This window comes from Cryptomeria japonica, chromosome 11 (assembly GCF_030272615.1).
Source record: "Cryptomeria japonica chromosome 11, Sugi_1.0, whole genome shotgun sequence".
NCBI classification, from domain to species: domain Eukaryota; kingdom Viridiplantae; phylum Streptophyta; class Pinopsida; order Cupressales; family Cupressaceae; genus Cryptomeria; species Cryptomeria japonica.
Window position 1 is genome coordinate 257,575,722 of NC_081415.1, and position 27,789 is coordinate 257,603,510.

The 27,789-nt window shown below is 35.4% G+C and overlaps 2 protein-coding genes across 2 annotated transcripts in view; both read left to right on the top strand.

Annotated features, from left to right (window-relative positions):
* LOC131069684 (uncharacterized protein At1g03900) overlaps nt 1-6,400 on the top strand; it is a 63,708-nt gene extending 57,308 nt beyond the window's left edge. Inside the window, exons 2-3 of the mRNA XM_058005201.2 lie at nt 5,310-5,603; nt 5,739-6,400. Of these exons, the coding sequence (XP_057861184.1) occupies nt 5,310-5,603; nt 5,739-5,810 (366 nt within the window). The 3' untranslated portion in view covers nt 5,811-6,400. The remainder of the gene's footprint in view (nt 1-5,309; nt 5,604-5,738) is intronic.
* Nucleotides 6,401-26,560: 20,160 nt separating this feature from the next.
* Nucleotides 26,561-27,004, top strand: LOC131860172 (uncharacterized). Its single transcript, XM_059214547.1, has one exon. The coding sequence runs from the start codon at nt 26,561-26,563 to the stop codon at nt 27,002-27,004; it is 444 nt and encodes a 147-aa protein (XP_059070530.1).
* The last annotated feature ends 785 nt before the right edge of the window (nt 27,005-27,789 follow it).

Sequence of the window (27,789 nt, forward strand, 5' to 3'; positions counted from 1 at the left end):
TTCATACCAAGTAATCATTATAGGATTCCCGCTTAATCCTTAACATTTGACAATCAAATATAAGAATCAATAAAGAAAGCACTCATCATATAAATCTGAAGATACTAAATTTATTTTATTTTATTTCTCTTATTTTCACTTTCTGTGAAAGGTCCCTATGACGTACCTTTAGTCATCTTTTTAGTAAGGAGATGAGCTGAAGGTTTGTATAGGATTTCATAGCTATTTCAAGCTCCCTCTAAAACTTGAATCAAATATTAACTTGAAGAGAACAATCAAATTAAAATCAAATATAATTAATCATAAAGGAAGGCTTATCTCTTTCATTGGCTGTTAATCCTCCAGCATCCTTAAGCTATTCAAGCCCAAGAATCTCTGAAAGCTGAGAGGCCAACCTTACCCTTCACTTTTGACCCTGAGAGTTAAATGAGAGGCTGATGTACAAACTAGTCAACATCTGAATAGCCATGCTTGAAAGGAACCTTATATACTGATCAAAAGAACAAATGTCAGTTTCAGGCAAGCGATGTACATAACCAAGTTATCTGAACAAATGAAATTGATAAACCTTAGTGACTCAATCACAATATATAGTTGGTCACATACATGATTGATAAATATCAAATGGAACGGAATCTTCATACTTAGCTGAACAAGATCCTAATTATATTCAACTTTTATGGAAGTAGAATAAACTAACAAGTGAAATGCTTACCTCAACCTGTAGTAACCTCAATGCTAATCACAAGAGGAAGCCTCTTTCTTTATTGAATCATTCATCTTTCACTCTTCCTACATATGCTATTTACTGCAGCACATACTAACCTCTACTATGTAGGATAGAGCATCAAGGCATCATCATAACCAATTAACAATGATGCATCATTGTCTAGATCCAATCATCCAGCAATAAGAGACATACCTTGCCAGGGTGATGGAATGATCACAGCCAATCGGAAGAGGTACCTTTTGTGCCATCAAGTAACACAAAACAACAATAATAGGACAAGGGAAGATTGGCATTTCATGCCTAGCAACAACACCTAGGTCCAATAATAGAGTGTTGCATGTCTAGTAGCAAAATAAATCTACCATTCAATAAAAGCTTCAATCATCATTAATATTGGATCAGATCACATCAAGGGTTAAGAATCATGAAATATATATCAATGCAGGGTTTAGACCAAAATACTTGACACATAGAAATTTAAGTAATTACAAAACCTAGAAATTATGCAAACCCTCGATAATACTCTTGATGTGATAGAAAATAAGTTAGAACATCCTTAGCTTTTAGATAAGAACCCAACTAGGGTTATAACAGCAAGGCACACCGATGCAAATGCTCAAGAGAAGTGAACCCTTATTGAGAGCAGGGGAATGAAGACATTTTTTTGATTGAATCCTTTATACCTTTGATGTGGACCCGTCAATGTCCTGATTCCCAAACATTTAGTAAGTCATTCCTCTCAAAGGGTACAAACTTTCCAGGAGGTAAAGTTGAGTGCCCCATCAACTCTATCCTCTATCTTCAACCCTGCCATTATCTTAATCTGAAAAACGAACAGCAACCAAAAGTAAAAAGCTTACTGAAATCTGAATGTTAGTATAACCTTAGCTCTGATACCATGTTGGATTTTGAGTATTAGACCAGCAATCAGACTGTCAATATGTAATTTTAGATTAGGATTAAGTGAATAAGACTGGTAAATGAAAGACAGAAATGAGTGCACAAGAGACCAACTCAATTACCCTGGGAAAACCTCCAAGGAGGAAAAACCCAGCACTAAAGACCCACAGGTCAGATTATGTATTCAATTCTGAATTGTAATAATACAATACTTAGCTCAAAAGTGAGATCTTCAAACTGCACACTTGCATGAATCAGATCTGCCCTTTTTAGACACCAGGTCTGCACTTTAACATCAACCAGATCTGCACCTTGACATGCACCAGGTCTGCTCCTGTTAACAGCTGAATCTGGACATTCACATGCACCAGGTCTGCACTTTCTTGGCAACTGAATCTACACTTTCAGTTTACAATTAGGGCATAGAGGTCTTCACACAAAGTTGAATCTTGTGTTATCAGCAGAGTCTTCAACCTTGCACAAAAATATTCGCACTTCTAGGTATCAAGGTCGCACTTGGATTAGACTGAATTTGCACCTTGACAGAAGTATTTCACATAGACTGAATTTGCACCTTGCTGGAGTTATTTCGCATAAACTGAGAGCATAAGCAAAACTGAATGTATTTGACTTGTGAAATGTCTTTTATTTATATGCACCTTTAACCCTTATTTGTAAGTTGGCGTCCTTTAAGTTTTGGCGCCAATATTATTATGGCGTGTGTATTTAGGATAGCGTGAGGAATAGGGCAGGGCCTAGACTTGGGGCACGTTACCCTTTAGGGCCCAGACCTAAAAGGGTTCGGATGTTGCCTTAAGGCAATCCGAACCCTATATAGCCCTAGTTACATAACAACAGAAATCGGTCTGAAATTTCAATAATTGTTCATAATAACAAAAATGGGAGCTTGAATGTATAAATGCAATCACAGAAGCAAATACCTTTCTTGGGAATATCTTGGCAAGCAAAAAGACAAAGATATTTTCAATTTCTTGAGATATATCATGAAAATATCAGTAATCCCATAAAATGAAGAAAAATTACAAAAAAGAAGAAAAATAATTGATTTTTTAATACTTAAAGGCATCATAATCACATGATGAGTGAGAGAGAGGTACATCATTAATTTTAATATATGGAATTTTCTCATTAAGTTTAGAATCATTATTTATGGTGTGCTCTGTACAGTGTGTTATTACAAGTTCCACTTTAAAGTTGAACCTTCGATATTAATCACAAACTACAAATTATAAATGTCATACTACAAAAGAACAAACTAAAAAGAGCAGAAGGAATTAGTAAGGTTGGCTACTATGAATACAATTCACTAAAAGGCAGCAGTTCCTAATGACAAAGTTTCATAATTATGCTCCCTCCTAAGCTGAATTAATAGATTTTCATCAAACACATTGGATGCCTTAAAACACATTGGATGCCGGCTGGGTCACGACCCTCGGACTCGGCGAGTCAGGGAGTGACTCGCTGACTCGGCGAGTCATGCCCCCTGACCCGTCCGAGCCCGGGTCAGGGTCACTGTGACCCGGCAGGTGTCACCTGGCCCGCTGACTCGCGTGACTCGCCGCAAGTCACGGAACTCTGGTTAAAAATCAATGGAATATTCCACATTCTAGAATTATATCGGTTTATATCATTGTAACATTCCATTTACATAATATTGATGCAGTGTCATAAAAGTACAAATGGAATTCAATTACATAGTTTTGAAATGAGATAAACTAAGGAAAAGCTCAGGATCTAAAAAACAATGCATAATTTTTGATGTCCAAAAAGCCTAATTTTATTTATTTCATTTAATATATAGTGCGTACAGATTATAAACATGCTAATTATAAAAAAATAAACAGGACTTAAAAGTTGGAACTGATTTTACTTTCCCTTAAGAGGGTTAATATAACAAAAACAAATGGCTAGCTCTAAAATACTTGATTCTTTCATTGTGAAGACCCACTATTTTAGGGAATGCCCTGCTTTATTAAACTCAACCTTCATTATGGAACAAATTAAAAAGAAAAACCATTGTGGTTTAAAATTTAGCTTAAGAAAGAAATCTATTTGAAGTAAAACTTAAAGAAAATACCTGAACTCTAACCCTAAAGTAAAAATGTTTGGTCCAACTTTTCTCTATATTTTTGTCTCCTGAGTGTATAACTATAAATAAGCCATAATATATATAAAATTTGGGAGACGGTAGTGGAATGTATTTCTAGAAGTTAATAGAATGTTCTGAATTTACAATGGCAGTCTTCCCTTGTTTAGTTTTTTTGAGTCCCCTGACCGTCCCATATATGTCTAGGAGTCTGTTGTGGCCCCCAGTTAGAAACTCCAACTTAAAAAAAAGGTGATAAATTTGTGAAAATGACATTCATAATGAAGGTTTCTAAGGTTTTGGAGGTCTTATTTGTGCTTGCTGTCAAGGGGTGGACTCCACCCCCTGAACTTGCCTTGTGTGCTACCTCCAAACCTTGCAAGGGCGCTGCCCCTCGACCCCGCTAGGTGCTCTGCACCCAGACTCTCATAAGGGGCATTGCCCCTTGACCCTGCTAGGGGCTCTGCCCCAAACCCTCGCAAGGGGCATTGCCCCTTGACCCTGTTGGGGGCTCTACCTCAAATCCCCACAAGGGGAATTGCTCCTTGACCCCAAGTCTCTGCCCACCATTGTTATTGTCAATGCAATCATTGCCATGTTTTTATGTTTATTAGTTTAAATTTCACTTAGTATGCCAAAGTTTCCTTTCCAATTCTTATACTTATTCTTGGTTTGCTCCCAAAGTTCCAAAACTCTGCAATCATTGTTAAAGTTCAAATTTCAATGCAATCATTGTCATGTTTTTAATGTTGTTTATTAGTTAAAACTTTACACAGTATGCCAAAGTTTCATTTACAATTTGTATACTTACACATCTTTTTGTTAACTAATTTTTCAAGTACTATATGTATATGCGCCACTCCTCTGCCACCACCCAGCCGCCCCCCTGCCCTCCCCAAGCTTAGGCCCTTGGACCCCTGTTAGGAAACTCCGTGGAACTATGGTTTTTTGGGGGTTTTCAACCTTTTAGTATTTTTTTCCTTAAAGAGTTGCCATTATAATTTTTATGTAGGGACTTTTATTCAATAGCCAGGTAAACATATGATGCAATATGATGTTTTGGGACGGTGAAAAGAATAGTATTTTGTTTCTGGAATTTAATTGCTAGTCTCCTTTTAAAGTAATAGTATTTTTGAATATTTCATATAACAAAAATCCAATATTTTGAGTATTGTGTTCTGCAATATATGGTTTGTTTGTGTTTGGGAAACCTTTTGAATCTTTTTCAGTGCATTTTTTTTGCTTTTTGTCATGTCAGTGTAGCAAATATACACAGAGATTTGAGGCAGTTGTACTTTTCCTCATCTGACATATGAAAGACAAGTGAGCAAAGTTCTAAATGCCAAAATCTCTTTACTTTGTTAAGCTCCTATTTTTCTATTTAATTTCATGCTTTTATATGCTCCTTTGTGCGTTTACCTGCATCAAGAGGTCTAGTAAGTTATTTTGTTACCTCATCCTGAACATATAATTTAAAAAATAATGATATGCGGCTGATGGCTACTTTATTTTCAACAACATTCTTTTGAAAAACCTTTTGAGATTCAAGGATGTATTTTCTGGTCATTGCAGGAAGGTGAGACTATACGAATAAATGTCAAGAATAAAGTATCTTCAGGTACAGGCATGCTTTCAGCTGCAGGTTTATCTGGGAGCGTCTCAACCACAGGTAGACCAAAAATATCCCTTGCTCCTCCCCCTGCAAGTGGGAGAATCAGGTCCCCTTTACCTCCCCCACCTAATGATACAGTAATTGCTAGAATGAGCAATTCCTTGAGTTCCAGTCCAATATCGAACACTGCATCAAAATTTTCAAGGGATGAAACCAGGCATAGTGCTGATCCCTTAGATCTTTCTCAGCTGGAGGTATGGTATTTTTTATTTTATCATCCCATGAAGGTAAAAACTATTGTTCATGGTTATCTTCTGATTATAATATTCTGTCTCTTGAGAGGCAATATTCAATTTTGAACAAACTTTCAAAGTCTCTTTGATATGCAGGTGAACCTACCTTCAACCACTTCATCTGGCTCAGCAAAGACTACTACCGCTTCTGGATGGGCAGCATTCTGAGGAATAACTTCAAGCACATCTTGCATCCAGTGAGCAAAATGACATGACATCTGTTTTTTATATCTTTTGGACAGAAACATAAATTTGGAGTGAGTGAATTTACAGTTCTGTCTCAATTATAGGCACAATTCCCCAGCAGAATTCATGCAATTAAGTATGAATACGAAACATGATGATTATATCATGTTAGAAGAATCATCTTTGTCTATCTGTTACCCCGATTTCGAAGACTAGTGTTTGAGAAAGACTTTCTAGAATATCTGTAAACATATTTGCAGATTATATAATGTTGTGCAAGACTAGCTGAAGATGCAGCTTGTGAATTCTAGTGTCTCTTGTTTGCCACGATGTTACCTCCTGCATAAACCTTTGGGATGGATTTTCTCAATTGATTGAAATATTAAATTTGTCACAGTTTACTTTGTATGAAGGTACAAAAAACACGTGCATTTTTCTTGCATTTTACATATGAACTCAAAATTGGGTTCCTCTTTCATGTTCTGGTTGTAGCTGTAATAAGTACATTGTTTGAGTGACTTGGGAGAGGTGTCTCTCTATATAACAAGATTGCAGCATCACCTTATTCACGATGTATTGCTGGCAATGGTATGAGTATCTTTGTAATTTTTTCTTTCTCAGCAAATCAAAAGGATGGCTTCTTAAACTTTTCTGAGATCTTAAATGGTTCTTCATCATATTGGAGTAGGTTACAGTAGGAAGCATTTTGTTTCTCAAAATAGCAGCAGATGAATCTAAGAGTGGGCAGGGAAATGAACTCCGAGAAACAAATTTTATGAGATAATTTTAACATACTGGCATTTCATTTACATGGCGCATGGAATGCTAGAACTGTAAATGAAATTCAATCATGGGTTTAATTCAGAACAAATCTTGGCAACTAAAAAGTAAAAAGTGAGTAGAAATTTGTGAAGGAAGGAGAAAAACTGTTTTTGTTATTTCACAGCTGAATATGGTACCTAGAAACAAATTACACATAATATCAAACAAATGAATATTTTTCGTGTACAATATTTTTTAATATTGTCTTGAACCAGACTTGTAATTATTCTCAGTGAATTACAAGGTATAATGCAAAATAAATCACTATTAAGCTATGTGGCTACAAAATGTGAAATGAAGCTTCATTTTCTGATTATCTACACTCAATCACAATTGCTCAAGTCCTTATCCAAGATTGCCATATCTTCACCTATAAAATTTAATTCTCAAAGTTGGAGGCTAGGTTGTGATTTATTAATTGAGATTGTGGCCAAGTTGAACGTTGTGGCGTGTGAACACTAAATCATTCGCTTGCTTTGACTTAGGTAGTTCCTTTTCTTGAAGCGTGTGGGAAAATAACATTGAGCTGTCACAAGGAGAATTGTAGGGTCGTCACAGAATCTGTATTTCCATCAATCGACATGATTTAGCTTTGTTGTCAAAGTATTTCTATGATTGCTTTGACATTTTATTATTTGCAAAATCAAAATGTATTATAAGCTCATAATGTTTTTAATTAAGGCAAGCAGGTATTTTGGAAGGGCCCTGACCCTTGTACAACAGGAAGATAATCATTAAGGACTAGAAGACAGCAGAAGACAAACAAGAGGAACACTAAAGAAACCACAAAAAGCCAAAGACAACTAAAACTTACAAGCTAACTATATAGAGCAAGGATCCATCTGTCCTAAATTCGTTTTCTTAAGACAACACTTAAGACCACTATCAGATCCATCATCCAAACTCAAATTCTTGAGAGAGGTACCCATGACCGTACTTTCAACAGGAGCTTCCCCTTCAAATTCTTCCTTCCATGCTTCATCCGTGGTGGTGTCTTCAACAGCAACAGCCATGTGCTTCTTTTTCCTCCACAAACTGATTTTATAAGTTCATAATGTTTTATCGACATTTAAATTTTTTTTTTTTTATTGAAACAAATATTGAATTTAAATGAACAAAATTGCAAGCGTTGATTGAATAATATGAGTACAAAATTCAGTCCATAGTTTCCAAGTCCTCCTTGAATAGACAACAAATGTATTAAGAGAAAAACTCTTGGCCATTTGGGATGTTGGTAACTTTATATGACTATTTACTGTTACTAGCTGTTAATGAAAGGAATTGCAATGCACTTGAATAGGCCTACTGTCATTGATGCCCGTTTACGAATCTTTTGCTGGAAGAGAATGATGAATTTGAATAGTATTCGATGGTTTGAAGCAAATAATACCTTTCTTTGTCTCCCATCACATCAATGATCTTTTATATGGACTAACATTATTCTCTAATTTATATCATACTGCCTCCATCCTATCCTCGACCTTGTAAGGATAGGGTTATCCCTCATTCTTGATGCTCTGACCAGTGGCTCAAAATTGATGCAATCTATGCGGGAACTATTTAAAAGGACTTACAAAAAATTGTGCTAATGGTTATGACATGTATGTGATTGACAAAGATGGAATTTCTCAACACAAATTGAATTTTTTTTGAACTTACTTTTTTTGTCACAGATTTTTTAGTGTAAGAAAGCATGTAGCAAAACTAGTCATAGGTGATAACTTCATGTTAGTTTAAAAAATTCCTTATTGCATTGCAAATCTTACATTTTGTGACATCTTTTCTTGGCTACTATAGTTTTAAACCATTGAAGTTCGTCAATGGCTTCTGAGGTGAATTGCAGGCAATATACAGTGCAGCAGTTTGAAAACAAAGGAGGGTCTTTATCCATCAATACTATATTTACAACAACATAATTAATAACATCACTATTAGTGCTTTGGAGTACGTATTTTGTGCTAACCTAACACAACTTCCATGTCGATTTTTTTGTCAGATGCATCCATGTACTTGAGGAAGACCATGGCATCCATGCAAATATTCATTAATGTATTATTCCTGCTCCCATTAGACAAATTAGTAGATACGCTATATTTCTCCATCTTATGTTTTCATTAAGTAGACAACTATTACCATTATTTATTTGCACAGCACATTGTAGCTCAACCTTCATCACAACCATGTTAAATTAGAAAACAAAAGCAAACAATACAAAGGAGACACTTGAAACTCTTTTTTAAATTTCTGCTTTATGAGTTATATTTTAGTTGGCTGGATAGCCATGCGTGAAAACAAACACGTATCTTGTTTTTATTTCATTAGAGGCATTTGAGGACTATCACTTTGATGTATATGTTCGATTACTGCTATGTTTTTTTATCTGATATGATAGTAGGTCCTTACCTAGTGCTCTTTAGTGCTCTATCAAACATAAGGCTTTCGCATAATGGGGATTCAAAGCCAAGGGACCACTATTGTAATTGCATATGTTGATTCTTAATTTTTAATCTGTAGATCATGCAATAGTGAAAAAGAATATTATACTAATATTAAAAGTGGCCGTTTTCTTTTTAGTTTGTGCATGTATGTGCTTTTTCATCAGTGCTCTTTAAAGTTGGTTAAAATTCAGGTATGTACAAAGTGAAATAAAACATTCACATTGGTCTTCCTCTTCATCAGAGATCCAACCTTATAAGAGGAACTTCTAGATGACGTAATATGAGTGCTTGCTTTCTTGACTCTTGTTTTTAACAAAGGTCTCGAGCTGGTAATGCATGGTAGGTTGTGTTATTTAATATATATATTTTTTTGATCGGTAAAGGCAGAGCCAAATTTATATTAATTAGTGTAAATACATAGGTTTGTCACTGAATTCCAAGACATTCAAAAAACCGCTGCTCTTAGAGAGCACAGAGATCCCACCAAAACCTGGAAACCTTTAAACTTATGGTTTAGCCATTTTTCTAAACCATCAAAGGTTTAATAGTCTAGGAAAAGCAAACACACTATTAACGATAATGTCTGATTTCCGACTACCTAGATACAGAGTTTTTGAACATAAAATTAAAACCTAATAAAAATATACATGCATAATTGCATATCTAGTAATCAAAATGAGGTATCCACAAAAAGCCTAGCTTGAGGAGGGAATGTCGGGTTGTTGTAGCTGAATCCTAGGACGGCCTCGACCTCTGCTTGCTGAAGGGCCCCGGCCACAACCCATGCTCCCTCGACCTCTGCTCGAGCCACCTTTGCAACTCTGTTCTGGTTTTGGCTCTGCTTCTGCAGCAATCAAAGGCATGAATCCATTCAGCCTTGCAAATTGGAACATAATCTCCTCTTTCCCTTGAGCCTCTGGGTCTTCACCTAAAAATCACCATTTGAGGTAGCTTAGCCCTGCATTAGCGAACGCTCTGTGCCTATTCAATTCTTTACCCTTCAGGTCCAGTAGGAATGGGTAATAATTGATAAGTTCTCCGTGGGCATTAAAGAGGATTCGGTCGCTAGGTTTGGGCGCACCAGAGTCATGGAGGGCCTTGTTCAATACTTCTTGGAGTTCTTGAAGAATTTCCATTGGGAAGAGTGCCCTGGTAAGATTCCAGACCATTTGCTTGGGTAGCTTCTGGTCCAGCAAAGACACCACGAGTCTGGAAGAGATACTGGTGTTATCTCTTGGGTATTCATCTCTGCTCAAATGTGCGCTACCCAAAATCAATTTGACAACTAGAAGAACTGGAGGGTCCGAATAGATAAGGAGACGTTTGAGTCTCAAATCCGAAATCTTCTTGAAAGAAACTTGGCGAGTAGAGGCACTTAGTGATATGGGGGTGTCTGCACCGAAGCAAGAGACAGGCCTAGGATAAACACTCATAATGAAACCGAACGGGGGCTCAGAAGACATGATAATCGAGAACAAGGGCATGCAAGAAGAGAAACCAGAGATGAAACCAGAGGATGCCGAAAGAAAATAAGGAAGCGAAAAGAGGATGCTTTTGCAGGAGGGTGGGCGCACGACTCGACAAGCAATAATGGGAATTAGAGAGCAATAAAGGCTCGCGCGAAGGTGGCGGAGATTAAATGCCCAAATCAAGCCAAATCTACTCAAGTGCGGAGGGAAAGATTAGCCCGCAGACAGCTCATGAAAAGGACTAAGTGGCGACGCTCACCATATACAAGTGTCAAAATCATGTTTTGTCAACTTCATCAAAATCAATTTTAAGTGATTATTCCATCACCAAACATTCCCACAAAAGTTACACTTCAGCTCATTTGAGTTGAAGACAACTTTGCAGGATTATGCATAATCCCTTTCACGTGACATTATCAGCTGAGACAATAAAAAGTAAGGCTAGAGTTGGGAAATAATTGTAAAATTATAAACTTATGGTGGAACCATATTTTACATTAAAATGTTGGTTTGAAATGATTTTTTTTTGGAAAGTAGGTTTAAAGTTGTTTCCAACCAGCATAGTTTTGTCAATTTTAGAGTCGTGTAAAGGGAAATATTGCCCTTAGAGTTGCATGTATATTATATGATTCAAACAATTGGAATTGGAGCAGATAAAACTCTTAAAAGGAGGATGAATCATTTATCTTAAATATTATTTACAAAGTAGAGGTCATTAGTCTTGATCTCGTTATTGATGACAAATTTGTGTTTGTTAATTAAAAGAAGTGATTTTATATCCATGTAGACAATGACCTCTTATGCTCATACAAAAGAAGTCTAGATTGTTTCTTTATGCATCTATTTTGGGTTTTCTCTCTTTAAAATTATATTTGAATCTTTCCAATTCGCTTTTTTGGATTAGTTCGAAGCTATTTAAAGTACCATTTGAGACAATGAAGGCTTCCCTTGAGAAGTACACTAAATCACCACTTTGAGTGTTCTTCCAAATAGGTCAATGCTTAGACATTCTTTGATGAAAGTTAAATTTATAGAAGTTTGATGAAAGAATAACTCAAGGATTACATTTCCCTTCATTAGACCTAGGTTTAAAATTTTATGGTCTTTTTATATAAGTTTCTTAAGTAATGAATCTAACACTGACATTTCAAAGTTGATCCAAAAGAACTTAACAAAGAAATTCAACATTTAAAATAAACAATAGTTTTTATAAAATCAAAGTTTAAAAAGATGTCATTAATCTTTAACCCTACTCCATTATTTAATTTACATATAAAATTAGAATTACCTTAAAAATTAAAATAAAATAGTTATGTTTAGGGTTTGAATTACAAAATTGAAATTCTACTAATTAGGGTTTAGAATATAAATTTTGTGATTTAAATCCAAATCCAAACTCTCAAAATCAAACTTGCACATGTTCAAAGTATAAAAAAAAAGTATTCTCTTTTCAAGTTATCAATCATGTAGAAAGAACAAAACTATTGTGTATATAGAGAGGGATGTGCTTTGATGTGAAATATAATCTACAATCTTGAAGTTACGAATGTTTCAATGTTTTCATAATATATAATTTAATAAATTTTAGTGTGAAAATTAAGAGACAACAAAATATAAAAATTAAAAAAACACAAAACTGAAAAATATTTATAAAACTGATGAAAATTTGATAAGCAAGTGGTGAATAACTGCAAGCTTATGGTGATCAATGCCTGTATAAATTATATAAATAGATTTTGTTCCAATAACAACCACTCATGTCAAGCATGTTTTACATTATTATGCTTGAATAGGCTCAAAATTGTATTGCCACAAGGTTGGTCAGGTCTTTTTAGATGCACAAATCGTTGACTAGATGCAGAATTGATTATTCAAAAAGTACTCTTTGCCTTCAGGATTGATGGAACCCACATGCATGATTCATAAATAAAATGCTGTTGCTTAATTATTTCACATTTTTTATTTCTGTTGATCAAAATAACATCAAAGATCTGTACAACCTATTATATAGAAGGGCAAGCATCAAAGTTCATGAATGGTATAGATTGGTTTGATTTGTTTAGGTTGCTCATCTCCAATCATATTAAGAAATGGATCTTACTGATAAAACGAATATGATTTCAATTGAACCATCTAAATAAATCAAAACTTATAAATAAATTGAACACTTAATCAAAATCTGACACTACTCCTTTTCATCTAATAGAGAAAAAGAATCTATGAACTACTACTCCTTTTCATCTAATAGAGAAGAAGCAAGCACTAGTTCTCAAAGACTCAATTTGAAGATGGGCACTGAGCACTTTATTTAGGCAGATCGAGAGACTAGTCTGGTAGGTCATCTCTAACCTTGAGATATCCAGATGCATTGTGTTTTACCTCCTGTCCGACTTCTCTATATTTGGAGATCATATGGGCAGGTCAACTTCAGTCTGCAGTGGTGATGTTGATGGAAATTGTTTTACAGTTGGAGGTAGTTAGTTATTTATGTGGATGTTTTATCAATTGTATTTAATCAATTAAACTACGATCTTTTTGACAATTCATTTAATGATTGAATATACAATCAATTAAACTACGACCCTTGACAATTCATACAATGATTGAAACAGATGACATTGACAACTTCAAGTCGAGTTGTGTATATCAGAAATTGGTGACAGAGACCCTTTGTTGATCTCGAGAGCACATGATATATTGTGTTGTTGATTATGGATGCCCTTGAGATCGATCGTTAACATGGTCTTCATGAATGATTCAGCAGGGGTCATTAAATTTCATGAAGGCTTGTGTTCTTTATGGCTTTGGGCAGTGCAATACTGATATTTTCTAGTTGGTGGGTTGCTCTTGGTTTCTAAATATTTGAAGATCAGTGAAATGGGTCCGCCATGGTTTGAAGATATCCAAAAGGTTTTTGATGTGTTTCTGCATATTCTTTGCAATCATACCATATGGTGAGGAATGTGAGAAGCAAGTTCGTGGGGTTTAGGAGTACATGCTCATGTCCCATGTTTTTATTGTGACCCATTCATTTTCCTCAGGGATTATCTTAGCCATTAACTCAGTGTGAATTTTAAAACTGATATCTTCCTGTTCTGTTCGAAGAGCTGATCTTGAGTTCTTTGTTCTTTGCCTGAACATCATGTTAGCAGAAGAATGGCTCTGTATGAAAAATGCCCATGTCTAAATTGATCTAGCAGAAGGACAAGTGAAACTCATCGATTAATTTAGATTCATCCTATTTCCTATAAGAGTAAGCTCGTCTCCCTAATTTATATCTTTTGCCAAATTTCTGCTTCCTGGTGGTGTTCTCTGGTGTCAACTGCTGTACGTCTAAGCTAAGAATTTATGCAGATGTTTATTTGTAAATCTTCATGAAGGGTAATGTACTGGAAAAACAGTTTGTAGGGACAAATTCTTCAGAAATAACATCATATTTCTGGGAGTAACTTTTTCTTTCTTCTTCTGGGGTCATATTCTTTTTTCTCTTATTGATTCTTGATTGGTCTGTAGTGTTAGGTGTTGCCTCCTTATGAAGAAATGCCTAATTTATGGATATAAATGTGCTTTTTAGTGCAGATCACTATGTATATTTGTTTCATTTGATGTTCTCTGCTTATTGGATGTTATGTGGGATGAAATTGCAGTCTAAAATTTAGACATAATGCAATCTCATCTTTAGTAGAGCCTGCAATAACCTGTGTCTTATTATTTATTGTTGAGAAGTTAATGTTTGTGGTGGATCTCATAAAATAATGGAAAGGCTTAAATCATACATACTAAACTTTCACTTTTAGACTTCAAAGTGTTAAACATTCATAGTTGACTGACATTCTTTAGGTTTAATATGTTGCTTAATGTGCGTGGTTTAAGGATGACTAGAAAAAGGAAAGGCTTAAGAAAAACACTAAGAAAACATTGGAAAATAGTGAGAGCCATACATCTTGCCACGTCAGCCTAGATCTAGCAACAAAGTAATGATAAACCAATTATCTCAATGGGTTTTGAAAGTGATAAAAGCTCATGAACAATTTTTTTAATCCAAATCACAATAAAGATGATTTAATTATCTTTTGGCATGCAATTCAACATGTAATAAGCTTCTCTATTCTACTTTAATTGAATGCAATAACAAAGGCTAAGTGGAAAGATTAAGTTGAGCAAGAGTTTGTGTTCATCTTGTTAAATTTTGTAACATCGGTCGTACTATTTCATGCTTCCGACACACACACACACACACACACACACACACACACAATTCATGGTATCGGGTGGTAAAGCGATTCTCAAACAAGTCGCACTCCTTCCGATCAGGTAAGTAAATGGTGACTAGTTTATATACTGCAGTGAAAGGTATGTAGGGAAGAGATGTGTCTTCCCACGTGGGAAGACATATCTCTTCACTACGTAACCCCTCATCCACTTATATAGCATGCTTACATTGAGGAGGATGGACACACCGAAATTAATAAGTGTTGTGCATCTTCAAAACACGCTATAGCAGATAAAATACAACTTTCAGTTCATATCTCCATCTCTTCTATTTTGATCACATAATTTTGAAAGAACTTAACATGGTATCAGAGCCAAGTTAAGGAAGATCATATTAAAATTATGTAACGATCTCATAACTTTCACCAGGCTCTTACTAAGATCACATTCCCATAATCCTAATGGCAACCGAAGTTAGGTTTGAAGATAGATTAGATGGAGCATCAAATTTTGTATCTTGGAAATTTAGGATCATGCTTGTTTTGAAAGAAAATAAAATTGACTCCCATGTCAAAAGTGAAATTCCTGAACCCTCTGATGATACAGAGATTTCAGTGGAGCAAGGACAGTGAGAAGGCCCTTAAGATAATTGTGGATTCAGTAAGAGACCACATTGTACCGGTTATTTCTAAATATGAGACGACCTTTCAGATGTTCAAAGCACTAGCTGACATTTATGCAATCAACAACACTAGTAGGGCTCTTAGCCTAAAGAATCAACTGCACCATATAAAGATGAATAAAGGAGAAACAATTACATCCTATTTCTTGAGGATCACTGAGCTTAGGGATCAACTATCCACTATTGGACATCTAGTAGACAACAAAGAACTTGCTATGATGGCCCTAAATGGACTTCCTACCTCATGGGAATCGTTCATTCAAGGAATCAGTGCTCATTCTAAATTTCCCAAGTTTGATAGATTGAAAACCGATTGCATTCAAGAGGAATCTCGGCTTGTCACAAGAGGAATAAAACAAAACAATGGTAATGAAGACATTCAAGTTCAAAACTCTAATTCCCACAAGAAAGGAAAGATGAAGAACTTTAAGAGAAAGAGGGACAACAACTCAAATGGGAAGAGGTCTTCAAAAAAGAAGAGAGACATTTCTGAAGTACAATGTTTCATATGTGATCAATATGGGCACTATGCAATGAAGTGTCCAGACATGATCAACCAACAAGCTTCAATGGTAGAAATAAAGAAAGGGAGTAATTCCGAGAAGCTAGTCTTCTACTCAGCCCTCTCTAGTCAAGTCACCTTCAGTTTCAACACATGGGTGATTGATAGCGGAGCATCTCGACACATCACTAGATTTCGTGAGCACCTAGATACACTTGTGGAAAGTTCAAATGAAGAAGTGACAATTGGTGATGACTCAAATTATCCAGTTATGGGAATAGGAACCTGCAATATCAACCTAAAGTCAGGCATATCCCTACAGCTGACTGGAGTTCTATTTGTACCTAGCATAAAGAGAAACCTTGTCTCAGTTTCTGCACTTGAAGATAAGGGTTACAAATTAACCTTTATGGAAGGAAAGGTACTTGCTTGGCCAAAGAACTCCACCATCAAAAAAGCCCACACCATTGGAGTAAGACAAGGGAGCCTCTACAAACTTTGCACCACTCCACCTCTAGCCTTGATTCATGAGACTCCAGATTCGAATGAACTTTGGCACAGAAGATTAGGGCACCTTCATTTCCATGCCCTACCTAAGATAGAGAAGATGGTGATCGACTTACCCAAGCTAAGTAAAAAATTTGAAGGAGTTTGCAAAGGGTGTGCCTTGAGAAAGAATACTAAAGGGTCTTTTAATTCTAGCAACAATAAATCCAAAAATGTATTAGAATTAGTTCATTTTGATTTATGTGGACCCATGTCTGTACCCTCATTAGGGTGATTTTTATATTATGTAATATTTGTAGATGATTATTCTAGGAAGACTTGGATATATTTTCTGAGGTACAAAGAGTCTAAAGAAATCCTTTCTAAATTTAAGGAATTCAAAGCTCTTGCAAAAAATATGACAGGTAAGAAAATCATAACCTTAAGAACAAACAATGGGGGGGAATACACTTCTGATATGTTTAAAGATTATTGTATAAATGTTGGGATTAAGAGGGAGTTAACTGTACCTTATAACCCACAACAAAATGGGGTAGCTGAAAGAAAGAATAGGACTATAGTAGAAGCTGCTAGGGTTATTTTGTTTGACCAAAATATAGAAACCTCATTTTGGGCTGAAGCATCTAGGACAACGGTGTACATTCAAAATAGATGTCCTCATTCTCTTCTTGACAATAAAACCCCTGAAGAAGCCTTTATTGGCAACAAACCTGACATAAGTCATTTCCGGATCTTTGGGTGTCTAGTCTATATTCATGTCCCCAAAGAAAAGAGGTCAAAGTTAGAACCTTCTAGAAAGAAAGGAGTATTTGTTGGGTACAGTGAAACCTCTAAATCCTACAAAATATACATACCTGGTCAAAGACAAATTGAACTAAGCAAAGATGTCATCTTTGAGGAAGAAATAGCATTCAGGAGGTCCAAAAGCTCTAATGAATTAGAACACCAAGATCCTCCTACAAGCTTGGATGAGGATTCCACCCCTGAGATTCAGAGGGAGACCCCTGAAGATGCTGAGCTTGAAGTTCAAGGCTTACCTTTAGAAGAAAATTATCCCGAAACTAGGAAGAGACCACTTTAGGCTAAAAGGATGCTTCAAGAAGCTGAAAATTATGTTGCTCCAAAGGGGACCTTAAAAGAAAGTAAGAGACCTAACCTATTTTCTAGTTATACTACCTTGATGACTGAGATCATTGATGCAGAACCTTCCTATGTTGGAGATGCGCTCAAGCATCAAGTTTGGAAAGATTCTATATCAGAAGAGTATCAGTCAATTCTAAAAAATGATGTCTGGGATATTGTGCCTAGGCCTAAAGGCAAATCTGTGGTATCTTCTAAATGGCTCTTCAAAATCAAACATGCAACAGATGGCAGCATTGAGAAGCAAAAAGCAAGGTTTATTGCTAGAGGTTTCTCACAGAAAGAAGGTATTGACTATGAAGAGACATTTGCTCCTGTTGCCAGATACACTTCTGTCTGAGCAGTTTTGTCTATTGCAGCATCTAAAGGATGGAAAGTCCATCAAATGGATGTTAAGATTGCTTTTCTGAATGGTAAGATTGAAGAAGAAGTTTATTTGGAGCAACTTGAAGGTTTTGTGATTCATAAGGCTGAATCGCATGTCTGCAAATTAAAGAAAGCTCTATATGGACTGAAACAGGCCCCAGAGCATGGTATGAAAGAATTGATCACTACCTCTTGGAATTAGGGTTTTCCAAGAATGAAGCAGATCCAAATCTCTACTACAAGGTAATCAATGGTGAATTATTAATTCTTATTCTTTATGTTGATGTTCTACTAATCACAGGAGAGGATAATTGTATTTCTCAATGTAAGAAAGAATTAACCTCTGAGTTTGATATGAAAGATTTATGAATTCTTCACTACTTCCTTGGATTGGAAGTTTGGCAGTAGGCAGATGGTATAATCCTTAATCAAGGAAAATACACCATTGATATAATCAAGAGATTTGGAATGATTAATTGTAGATCCATGACCATACCTATGGAGACAAATCTACACAAACTAAAGGAAGCAGCCGCAGAATCAGAGTTTGCAGATCCTACCCTCTACAGACAGATTATTAGATCTCTGATGTATTTGGTGAACACAAGACCTGCTATATGTTATGTTGTTAATGCACTAAGTCAGTTCATGTGTGAATCTAGGGAAATACATCTTGTTGTTGCAAAACATATTCTAAGATATCTTCGAGGAACTATTGGTTTTGGTTTGAAGTATAAACATGTAGACCTTGACCTACATGGATTCACTGATTCTGATTGGGTTGGAAGCGTAGTTGACAGGAAAAGCACATCAGGATGTTGCTTCAATTTAGGATCAGGAATGATCTCATGGATATGTAGAAAATAGTCTTCAGTTGCTCAGAGTTCTATAGAAGCTGAATACATTGCAGCCTCCATGGGAGCAAGAGAAGTAGTATGGCTTTGGAAACTGCTTGTAGGACTATTTGGTCAGCCCTAAAATCCTACCGGTCATCTATTGTGACAATCAGAGTTGCATCAAGCTTTCAATGAATCCAATATTTCATGACAAGTCTAAACACATTGAGATTCCTTATCGCTATGTTCGAGATATGGTGGAAAGGAATGTGATCCGATTGAATTATATTGGTACAGGTGATCAGATTGCAAACATTCTTACCAAGCGTCTCTCCAAGATCAAGATTGAACACTTTAGAGATAAACTTGGTATGGTTGAAAATGCTATTTAATTTTGAGATAGAGTCTCATTTATTTTGATATACTCATATATTAAAGATGTTTAGTGTGTAAACTCTTTTATTTGTCATGTGTGTGACTCCATGACTGCATGGGCCTTCTGTGAACATTATTGAAGGGTGATGACTTTTCAATAATGAACACTTGTTTCAAATTGATATTGTAAGGTGACGATTTTACGATTATCAATTTAACTATCTTGATGGATATCATGTGACTTGATATCTGTGGACATGTCATGATAGTATATATATATCTGAGACATTATGGTAGATATCTGTTGGTTGATATCATTAAATAAACCATAATTATGATAGAGATCTTTATGGTGAATATTATGAACATAATATTTGTGGACATGCCATGAAATCATTATCAGTATGGTAGGCATCATGTGACTTGATGTCAATGCACATACCTTACTTGATAACTATGAGTTATGGTGAGTATCATGAGACTTGATATTCATTGTTGAACCATATCTCTAAATATCACTATGGTGTGATATCTCCTCTCTTCACAATCAATGGATGAATTGTGATGTTTTCTCTAACATGAAATGTGTCCTCCCTAGTTAAGAGGGAGTGTTAAATTTTGTAACGTCGGTCGTACTATTTCATGCTTCTGATATATATATATATATATATATATATATATATATATATATATATATATATATATATATATATATATATATATATATATATATATATATATATATATATATATATATATATATATATATATTTATTTATTTATTTACACCGTTCATGGTATCGGGTGGTAAAGCAATTCTCAAACAAGTCACACTCCTTCCGATCGGGTAAGTAAATGGTGACTAGTTTATATACTGTGGTGAGAGGTATGTAGGGAAGAGATGTGTCTTCGCACGTGGGAAGACACATCTCTTCACTACGTAACCCCTCATCCACTTATATAGCATGCTCACATTGATGAGGATTAATAAGTGTTGTGCATCTTCAAAACACGCTATAGCAGATAAAATACAACTTTCAGTTCATATCTCCATCTCTTCTATTTTGATCACAGAATTTTGAAAGAACTTAACACATCTCCATGGCATATTTCTTCATTAGTTCAACAACTTTATATTACTTTGTTGGCTGGTTGTGCTCACTTTTAATTACATATGACTTGTACAATTGAGCTCTATGAATCTTTTATGTAAAATTATATATAATTACACAAACATTTTGAAATATTGAATAAGAAGTTATGATTCTTAGTATCCTACTTCTAAAGATTGCTTATAGATAAATTGTCTTTTACAATCTTATGATCATGTTATTAAATTAGTTTCTATTTGATTATTATTCATCATGTTAATTTTTTTAACCTTAAGAAATTAACAATGAAATATCTATTTTGGCAGATCACTTATTTTCTTTTTAGTCATTTGATTTTAACATTTTTCTCTCCTTTCTTTGTTAGAGTTAGGTCAAATACAATAGATAAGGTGCGAATATCTCAACATCAAAGTTTATAACATTTTAGGTCATAGATCCTATACAAATTTTCATATTGGTGCTTTTCTTGGTACATATTATTGCAAGACAAATCTAACCATCAACAACTTTTGGCATGCTTGATTGGTTTTTGTTTGCTCTTCTAGAATTTTTTTTTGGATCTTGTCAAGTAATCTAATTGCACTTGAGATATTTTTGATCGGGAAACTACCTCATCCTGAACAATGATCTCAACTTTATTCCACTATCTATCATAGAAAGTTTGTAATGAATGAATAGTTTGAGTAATTGAATGATGATGGCCACCGAATCCCTACATCAAGATTCACCCTGTAAGCACTGACATAAATGAACAAGAAAACCATACTTACTGAAGATGATGGACAATAGACCATATTACCTCTCAATTATTTCCAAAATTAATTTGCATGTATAAATGATAGATTTTACCATATGAATGACCAAAGCAACCTTTTTACACCAAATTGACTATAATATGCATGAGACCCAAAATAAAATACCTACATATATGCTATATGATCATATGTCCTATTTTTATTTTTTTTTGTCTTTTTTGGATAAAACACATAGGTCATATAACATATTAATAATAAAGAAAATACATGATAGAATTACATAGATGAAGCGGTTGCACAAAATATGGTGTCATGTCCCCTAAATAAACGATTGATGTATGTTAAAAAAATATTAATTATTTTATATGAACCTTCCCCATTCATTTATATAAATAATTAATATTACATGTGTACTGGTTAAAAGGCATGTTCTTAATTACATGTATTATTGTTTAACTATTATGAAATTTTTAACTACCAACTTGGTGTTAATAAAAGAATGGGCACCAACGATGGAGGGATAATGTTATGAAACAAAAAAACATAGTTTGGAAGAAATGTTTGATAATTCGTGTGATATCAAACATATGGAATAATTCCTTTTGCTAGCTTGCAACTGGCCTATTGGAACTCGGAAGTATCGTAGCCCAAGGAGAAATCTTACAGTGTGGGTATTGTTTTGCAAAGTCTGGAGAAGCTAATCAGAATCTCGATAGGAAGGCTCGCAACTCTGTGCATTGCCGTGTGTTTTAGAAAACCATCCTCGATGGGAAGGCTCGCAACTCTGTGCATTGCCATGAGTTCAAGAAAACCGACAACGGGTATAACATTTAGCATTTGGCATGCAAATGTCCCAAGAAACCGACAGTGGGTGTAGCACTCGGCACATGAAATCCATTCAACGGTATCGAGGGTAGCAACCAGCATATCCATTCATTCCATCATGAACTAGGAGACCCGATATCGGGTGCGTTATTAATTTGCTTCTGCGAAGGACCATGGCTTGGTAAGTGGAAGCTGCGATGGAGTCCCGACATGCCGTAAACTTCATTCCATAAGTATTTGATGCAGAAGCCATTGTTAACACGCCTCATGGTGAAGTTTTGAAACTCTCCGATGACAGTCAACCATGTGAAGGGACATCGACAACCACAGATAATCTACAGGTGCACCATTTTGCAATATTAAACATTGTAAATGACTGTTCAATACTTGTTGTGAATATCAATAAACATGAAAAGTAATTTGGGCTGTACGGGTTATATTGCTTAATAAAATTCATAGGTCTTTCAATGATCAAACAGTTAAGTAAATACTATATCTCTGTATAAACTGGTCATTTGCAATCAGTCCCTAGTAAGGAATTTTATAGTGGTATCAGAGCTCTTGTATCCTGCCAACCTATAGGGTGTTGAAATTTCATGAAAACTTAATGCACAGTTGAGTATGCACCAAGAAAATTATAATTTCCGAAGTACTAGGGCCCGTCAAAATAGATTTCAAAACTCTCCTTTAGCACAGAGTAGTTCAACTATTCCGTTTGAAATTGAGGATAGCCACACCAAAACTGACGAGGAATTTATTTTTGAAACCAACATGGGAGACCCGGATAACAATAGGGACCTGTTGGCTGCATTGATCAGAAGTCAGCAAGATATGCAAGATAATGTTAACGGAATGACCAACTTGATGACCCAATTTATGGCTAATAATATAAATCAGCACCAAAATAATGGAAGACAAAATAATCAACATCAAAATAACGGGGGAAACAATGGGGGTAGAGATGAACAATATGTCAATAATCAACCAGAAAGAACAGGAACAACTAGACCATTTATGCCTACATTTACTGCTAGAAACCAGCCGCCTGAAAATGAACCTACAATAAGAGAAATACAAGAAGAAATACATCAGGATTGGTTAAGCTCTGGAGAAGAATTCAGATCAACAATGACATTTAGAGAATATTTAGATGTCAGAATGAAACATAGGCCAAGAGGGCAGGGAGGAAACAACAATGAATTGCAAAGGAAAATTGGAAAAATGTCCATTCCTTATTTTGATGGAATAGGTAAAACAACTGCTCGGGCATGGATGAAAAAATTAGACACATACTTCCAATTAAACCCTATGTTGGAAGAGGAGGCAATTAAATATGTTGCATTACATCTCGACGGTGTAGCACATGAATGGTGGCATCATGGGCAAATAACCTTGGGTCATAATTTGATAGGTACTTATGTTGGGTTCACTGAGAAACTTATTGATAGGTTTGATTCTAAAGATCCTGAATTACATCTTAAGGATTTGACTCACCTTAAGAAAACTGGAACTGTTGAGCAATATATTTCTGAATTTGAAAAATTGACAGTCTTAGTTACTGAAATTTCAAAAAGACACAAGATTGTAATATTTATAGATGGATTGTCTGATTCCCTCAAAGGTTGGGTTAAGTCCTTAAACCCTCTTACCTTACAAACTGCTGTCAAAAGAGCAAGAGAATTAGAATCATCTTCAAAAGGAATTTTTTTAAATAAAGGGTCACCTCCTAAACCAGAAAAAGACAAACAACCTTTCAATAATGATAATTTCCCTAAAAACAGGTTAGATAAAGAGGAAAGGGAAGAGCTCAGAAGGAAAAAACTATGTTTCAATTGTAGGGAAGCATGGCAGCCTGGACATAGATGTTTAGGGAAGGTAAAAATTCATTATATTGAGGTTATGTCTGACAGTGAGGATGAAGAGAATGTTGATCCTAATATAGAAAGAGCATCACAGAACATAGAGTCAGAAACAGGTACTAAACAAGGAGAAGGAGTAATAGCATCCATGACAGGAACTCGACATTATAATATTTTTAGAGTTAGAGGAGTCCTGAATGGACAACGTGTAATTGTTATGCTAGATAGTGGTTCTACTCATAATTTTATAGATGCAACACTTGTGGAAAGACATGGTTTGCAGACTGAAAAACATGAGGGATTTGATGTTAGAGTAGCAGGTGGAACTAATTTATCTAGTACTCATAAAGTTCCTAAATTAAATATTACACTATTACTGATGATTTTTATGTGATTGATTTGGCTGACACTAGTGTTGTCTTGGGCATACAGTGGATGAAAACATTAGATGAATATACACAATGTTTTAAAAGAATGGAATTCTCTTTTAAAATTGATGATAAGAAGGTAGTCCTTCGTGGTATGTCTAACAGTGGTCCCAGGATCGTCAGTGCTAAAGGAATGGAGGGTATTTTCAGACATGGAGATGTGGCATGGCCAACACAATGTTTAATCTCCAACAAGGTATCATGCTTTGAATCTAAACCTTATCAAGATGATTTGTTAACAGTATTAGATTCACATCATTTGGTTTTTAGTGATATTCCTCTAGGAGTCCCACCTGATAGAGGATTTGAACATACTATTGAATTAGAGGAAGGTGCTAAACTAGTTATCACTACTCCTTATAGACACCCTAAAACATTTAGGGATGAAATAGAAAAGGCAATTAAGGAATTATTGGATATGGGGCATATTAGACCTAGTTCTAGTCCTTTTGCATCATCTGTAGTGTTGGTAAAAAAGAAGGATGGAACTCTTCGTATGTGTATTGATTACAGAGCACTTAACAAGAAAACAATAAAAAACAGGTATCCAATTCCTTGAATTGATGAATTGTTAGATGAATTGCAAGGTGCTGTTTATTTTTCTAAAATTGATTTGAGATCCGGATATCATCAAATTAAGTTAAGAGAACAAGATATTCATAAAACTGCTTTTCACTGTCATTATGGTCATTATGAATTCTTGGTTATGTCGTTTGGTCTAACCAATGCTCCGACAACATTTCTATCCTGTATGAATCATATCTTTAACAAACAGTTAAGGAAACTTTTGCTAGTGTTCTTTGATGATATATTGATTTATAGCAAAACTTGGGAAGAGCATTTGAAACATATTGATATAGTTCTTGGTATTATGGAATCACAATAACTGTATGCAAAGGCATCTAAATGTGAATTTGGAATGACTGAAATTTTGTATTTAGGGCATATGATCAGTGCAACAGGGGTACAGGTTCATCAAGAAAAGATAAGAGCCATTTTGGATTGGCCACCACCATGGAACCTTACAGAATTAAGGGGATTCTTTGGTTTATAAAGTTATTATAGGAGGTTTGTCAAAGGTTTTTCACAGCTTGGGGCACCCTTGACAGATCTTACCAAAAAGGGGGCATTCCGATGGACTGAGGAAGCTCAACAAGTATTTGAGAAACTTAAAGAGGTAATGAGTTCTTGCCCAGTACTTGCTCTTCCAGATTTTAATCAGCGTTTTATGTTGGAATGTGATGCTTCTGGTGATGGAATAGGGGTAGTTTTAATGCAAAACAAACACCCTATAGTTTATGAAAGCGGGAAACTTAATAACCATGAGAAATTGTATTCTATCTATGATAAAGAAATGTTGGCAATCATGCATGCATTTACAAAATCTAGACAAAATTTGGTTGGTAGCAGATTTGTAGTGAAAACTGACCATAACAGTTTGAGATATTTCTTGGGACAAAAAGATTTAAATGACAGGCAACATAAATGGGTCAGTAAGATCTAAGCTTATGATTTCAAAATTGAATATGTGAAAGGTAAAAACAATGTTGTTGCGGATGCACTTTCTAGAAGGCCTGAAATAAATGCATTATCTGTAATAACAACTGATTGGAAATCTTTATTGCTGTCAGAATATTCTAAGGATTCTTTTGCTTGTGATTTGGTAGATGGTAATACACAAGACGGAAAATATAAGGTTGTAAATGATGTTATCTATTACAAAGACAAAATTTATTTGACTCCAGGATCGAAGTTGAAAGAGAAAATCCTCCAATCAGTGCATGACGTTCCTTTAGCACGTCATCTTGGCTACTTCAAAACTTACCGACAGATAAGAGAAATATTCACTCTGAAAGGACTAAAGAATGATGTCCTTTGCTATGTCAAAGAATGCATCACTTGTCAACAAAATAAAGAAGAGCATACTTATCCAACAGGTCTATTGCAGCCTTTGCCTATACCATAATAGAAATGGGAAAGTATATCTATGGATTTCATTACAAGCTTACCACGATCTCAAGGTAAAGATTGCATTTTTGTTGTGGTTGATAGACTAACTAAATTTGCACATTTCTTATCTATCACTACAAAATTCACAGCTATTCAGCTTGCAAAACTATTCTTTCGAGAGGTATTTTGTCTACATGGTTTACCAAAAAATATCATCAGTGACCGTGATAGCAGATTTTTGAGTATATTTTGGGGGGAACTTTTCAGATTGATAGGTACCGAGTTAAATCATAGCACAAGTTACCACCCACAAACCGATGGACAGACATAAATAGTAAACAAGTGGATTGAGGGATACCTTCGCAATTATGTGTCTGGTCATCAGAAAGCATGGGTCCGTTGGTTGTATTTGGGTGAATACTGCTATAATACTACCTACCATATATCTATTGGTATGACACCTTTCAAAGCATTATATGGGTATGATGCACTATCCTTCATTGACCTTGCTTTCGATCAGAGTAATGTACCCAAATCTCGTGATATACTCCAGGAATGCCAAGATATAATGAAAGCACTTAAGGAAAATTTGCAATGTGCACAAAATCAACAGAAAATGTATGCCGATAAAAAGCGTGTTGAGCGTCACTTTGAGATAGGAGATTTGGTGTATCTCAAACTTCAACCCTATAAACAGTCATCTCTCAAGCATAGTGGGGCTGAGAAATTGAAGCCTTGGTTTTATGGGCCATACCAAGTAATTCGAAAAGTTGGTGCAGTGGCATATGAATTAGAGTTATTGACTGAAAGCAGAATACATAATGTGCTCCACGTATTGTGTCTCGAAAGAGCTTTGGGTCAACAAGCGAGTTTCAGAAAATTTACCGCCACTGGATGAGGAAGGGAAATTAGCAATGATACCTGAAGAAATTTTGGAGACTTGCGATAGGCATTTGCAGAATAGGACAATCAGGGAATATATCATTAAATGGCAGAATTTACCATTAGATGATGCTACTTGGGAAAATGAGCAGGTTCTTCAACATCCGGAGCTATAGTTGCTTGTGGGCAAGCAACGTTTGGGCAGGGGTGACTATCATGTCCCCTAAATAAACGATTGACGTATGTTAAAAAATATTAATTATTTTATATGAACCTTCCCCATTCATTTATATAAATAGTTAATATTACATGTGTAATGGTTAAAAGGCATGTTCTTAATTACATGTATTATTGTTTAACTATTACTGGATTTTTAACTATCAACTTGGTGTTAATAAAAGAATGGGCACCAACGATGGAGGGATATAGGATGTTATGAAAGAAAAAAACATAGTTTGGAAGAAACGCTTGATAATCCATGTGATATCAAACATATGGAATAATTCCTTTCGCCAGCCTGCAACTGGCCTATTGGAACTGGGAAGTATCGTAGCCCAAGGAGAAATCTTACGGTGTGGGTATTGTTTTGCAAAGTCTGGAGAAGCTTGTCAGAATCTCGACAAGAAGGCTCACAACTCTGTGCATTGCCGTGTGTTTCAGAAAACCATCCTCGATGGGAAGGCTCGCAACTTTGTGCATTGTCGTGAGTTCAAGAAAACCGACAAGTATAACATTTAGCATTTAGCACACAAATGTCCCAAGAAACCGACAGTGGGTGTAGCACTCAACACATGAAATCCA

Excerpts from the sequence above, each read along its gene's own strand:
- LOC131860172 (XM_059214547.1), top strand. The coding sequence starts at position 26,561 with ATGACACCTTTCAAAGCATTATATGGGTATGATGCACTATCCTTCATT.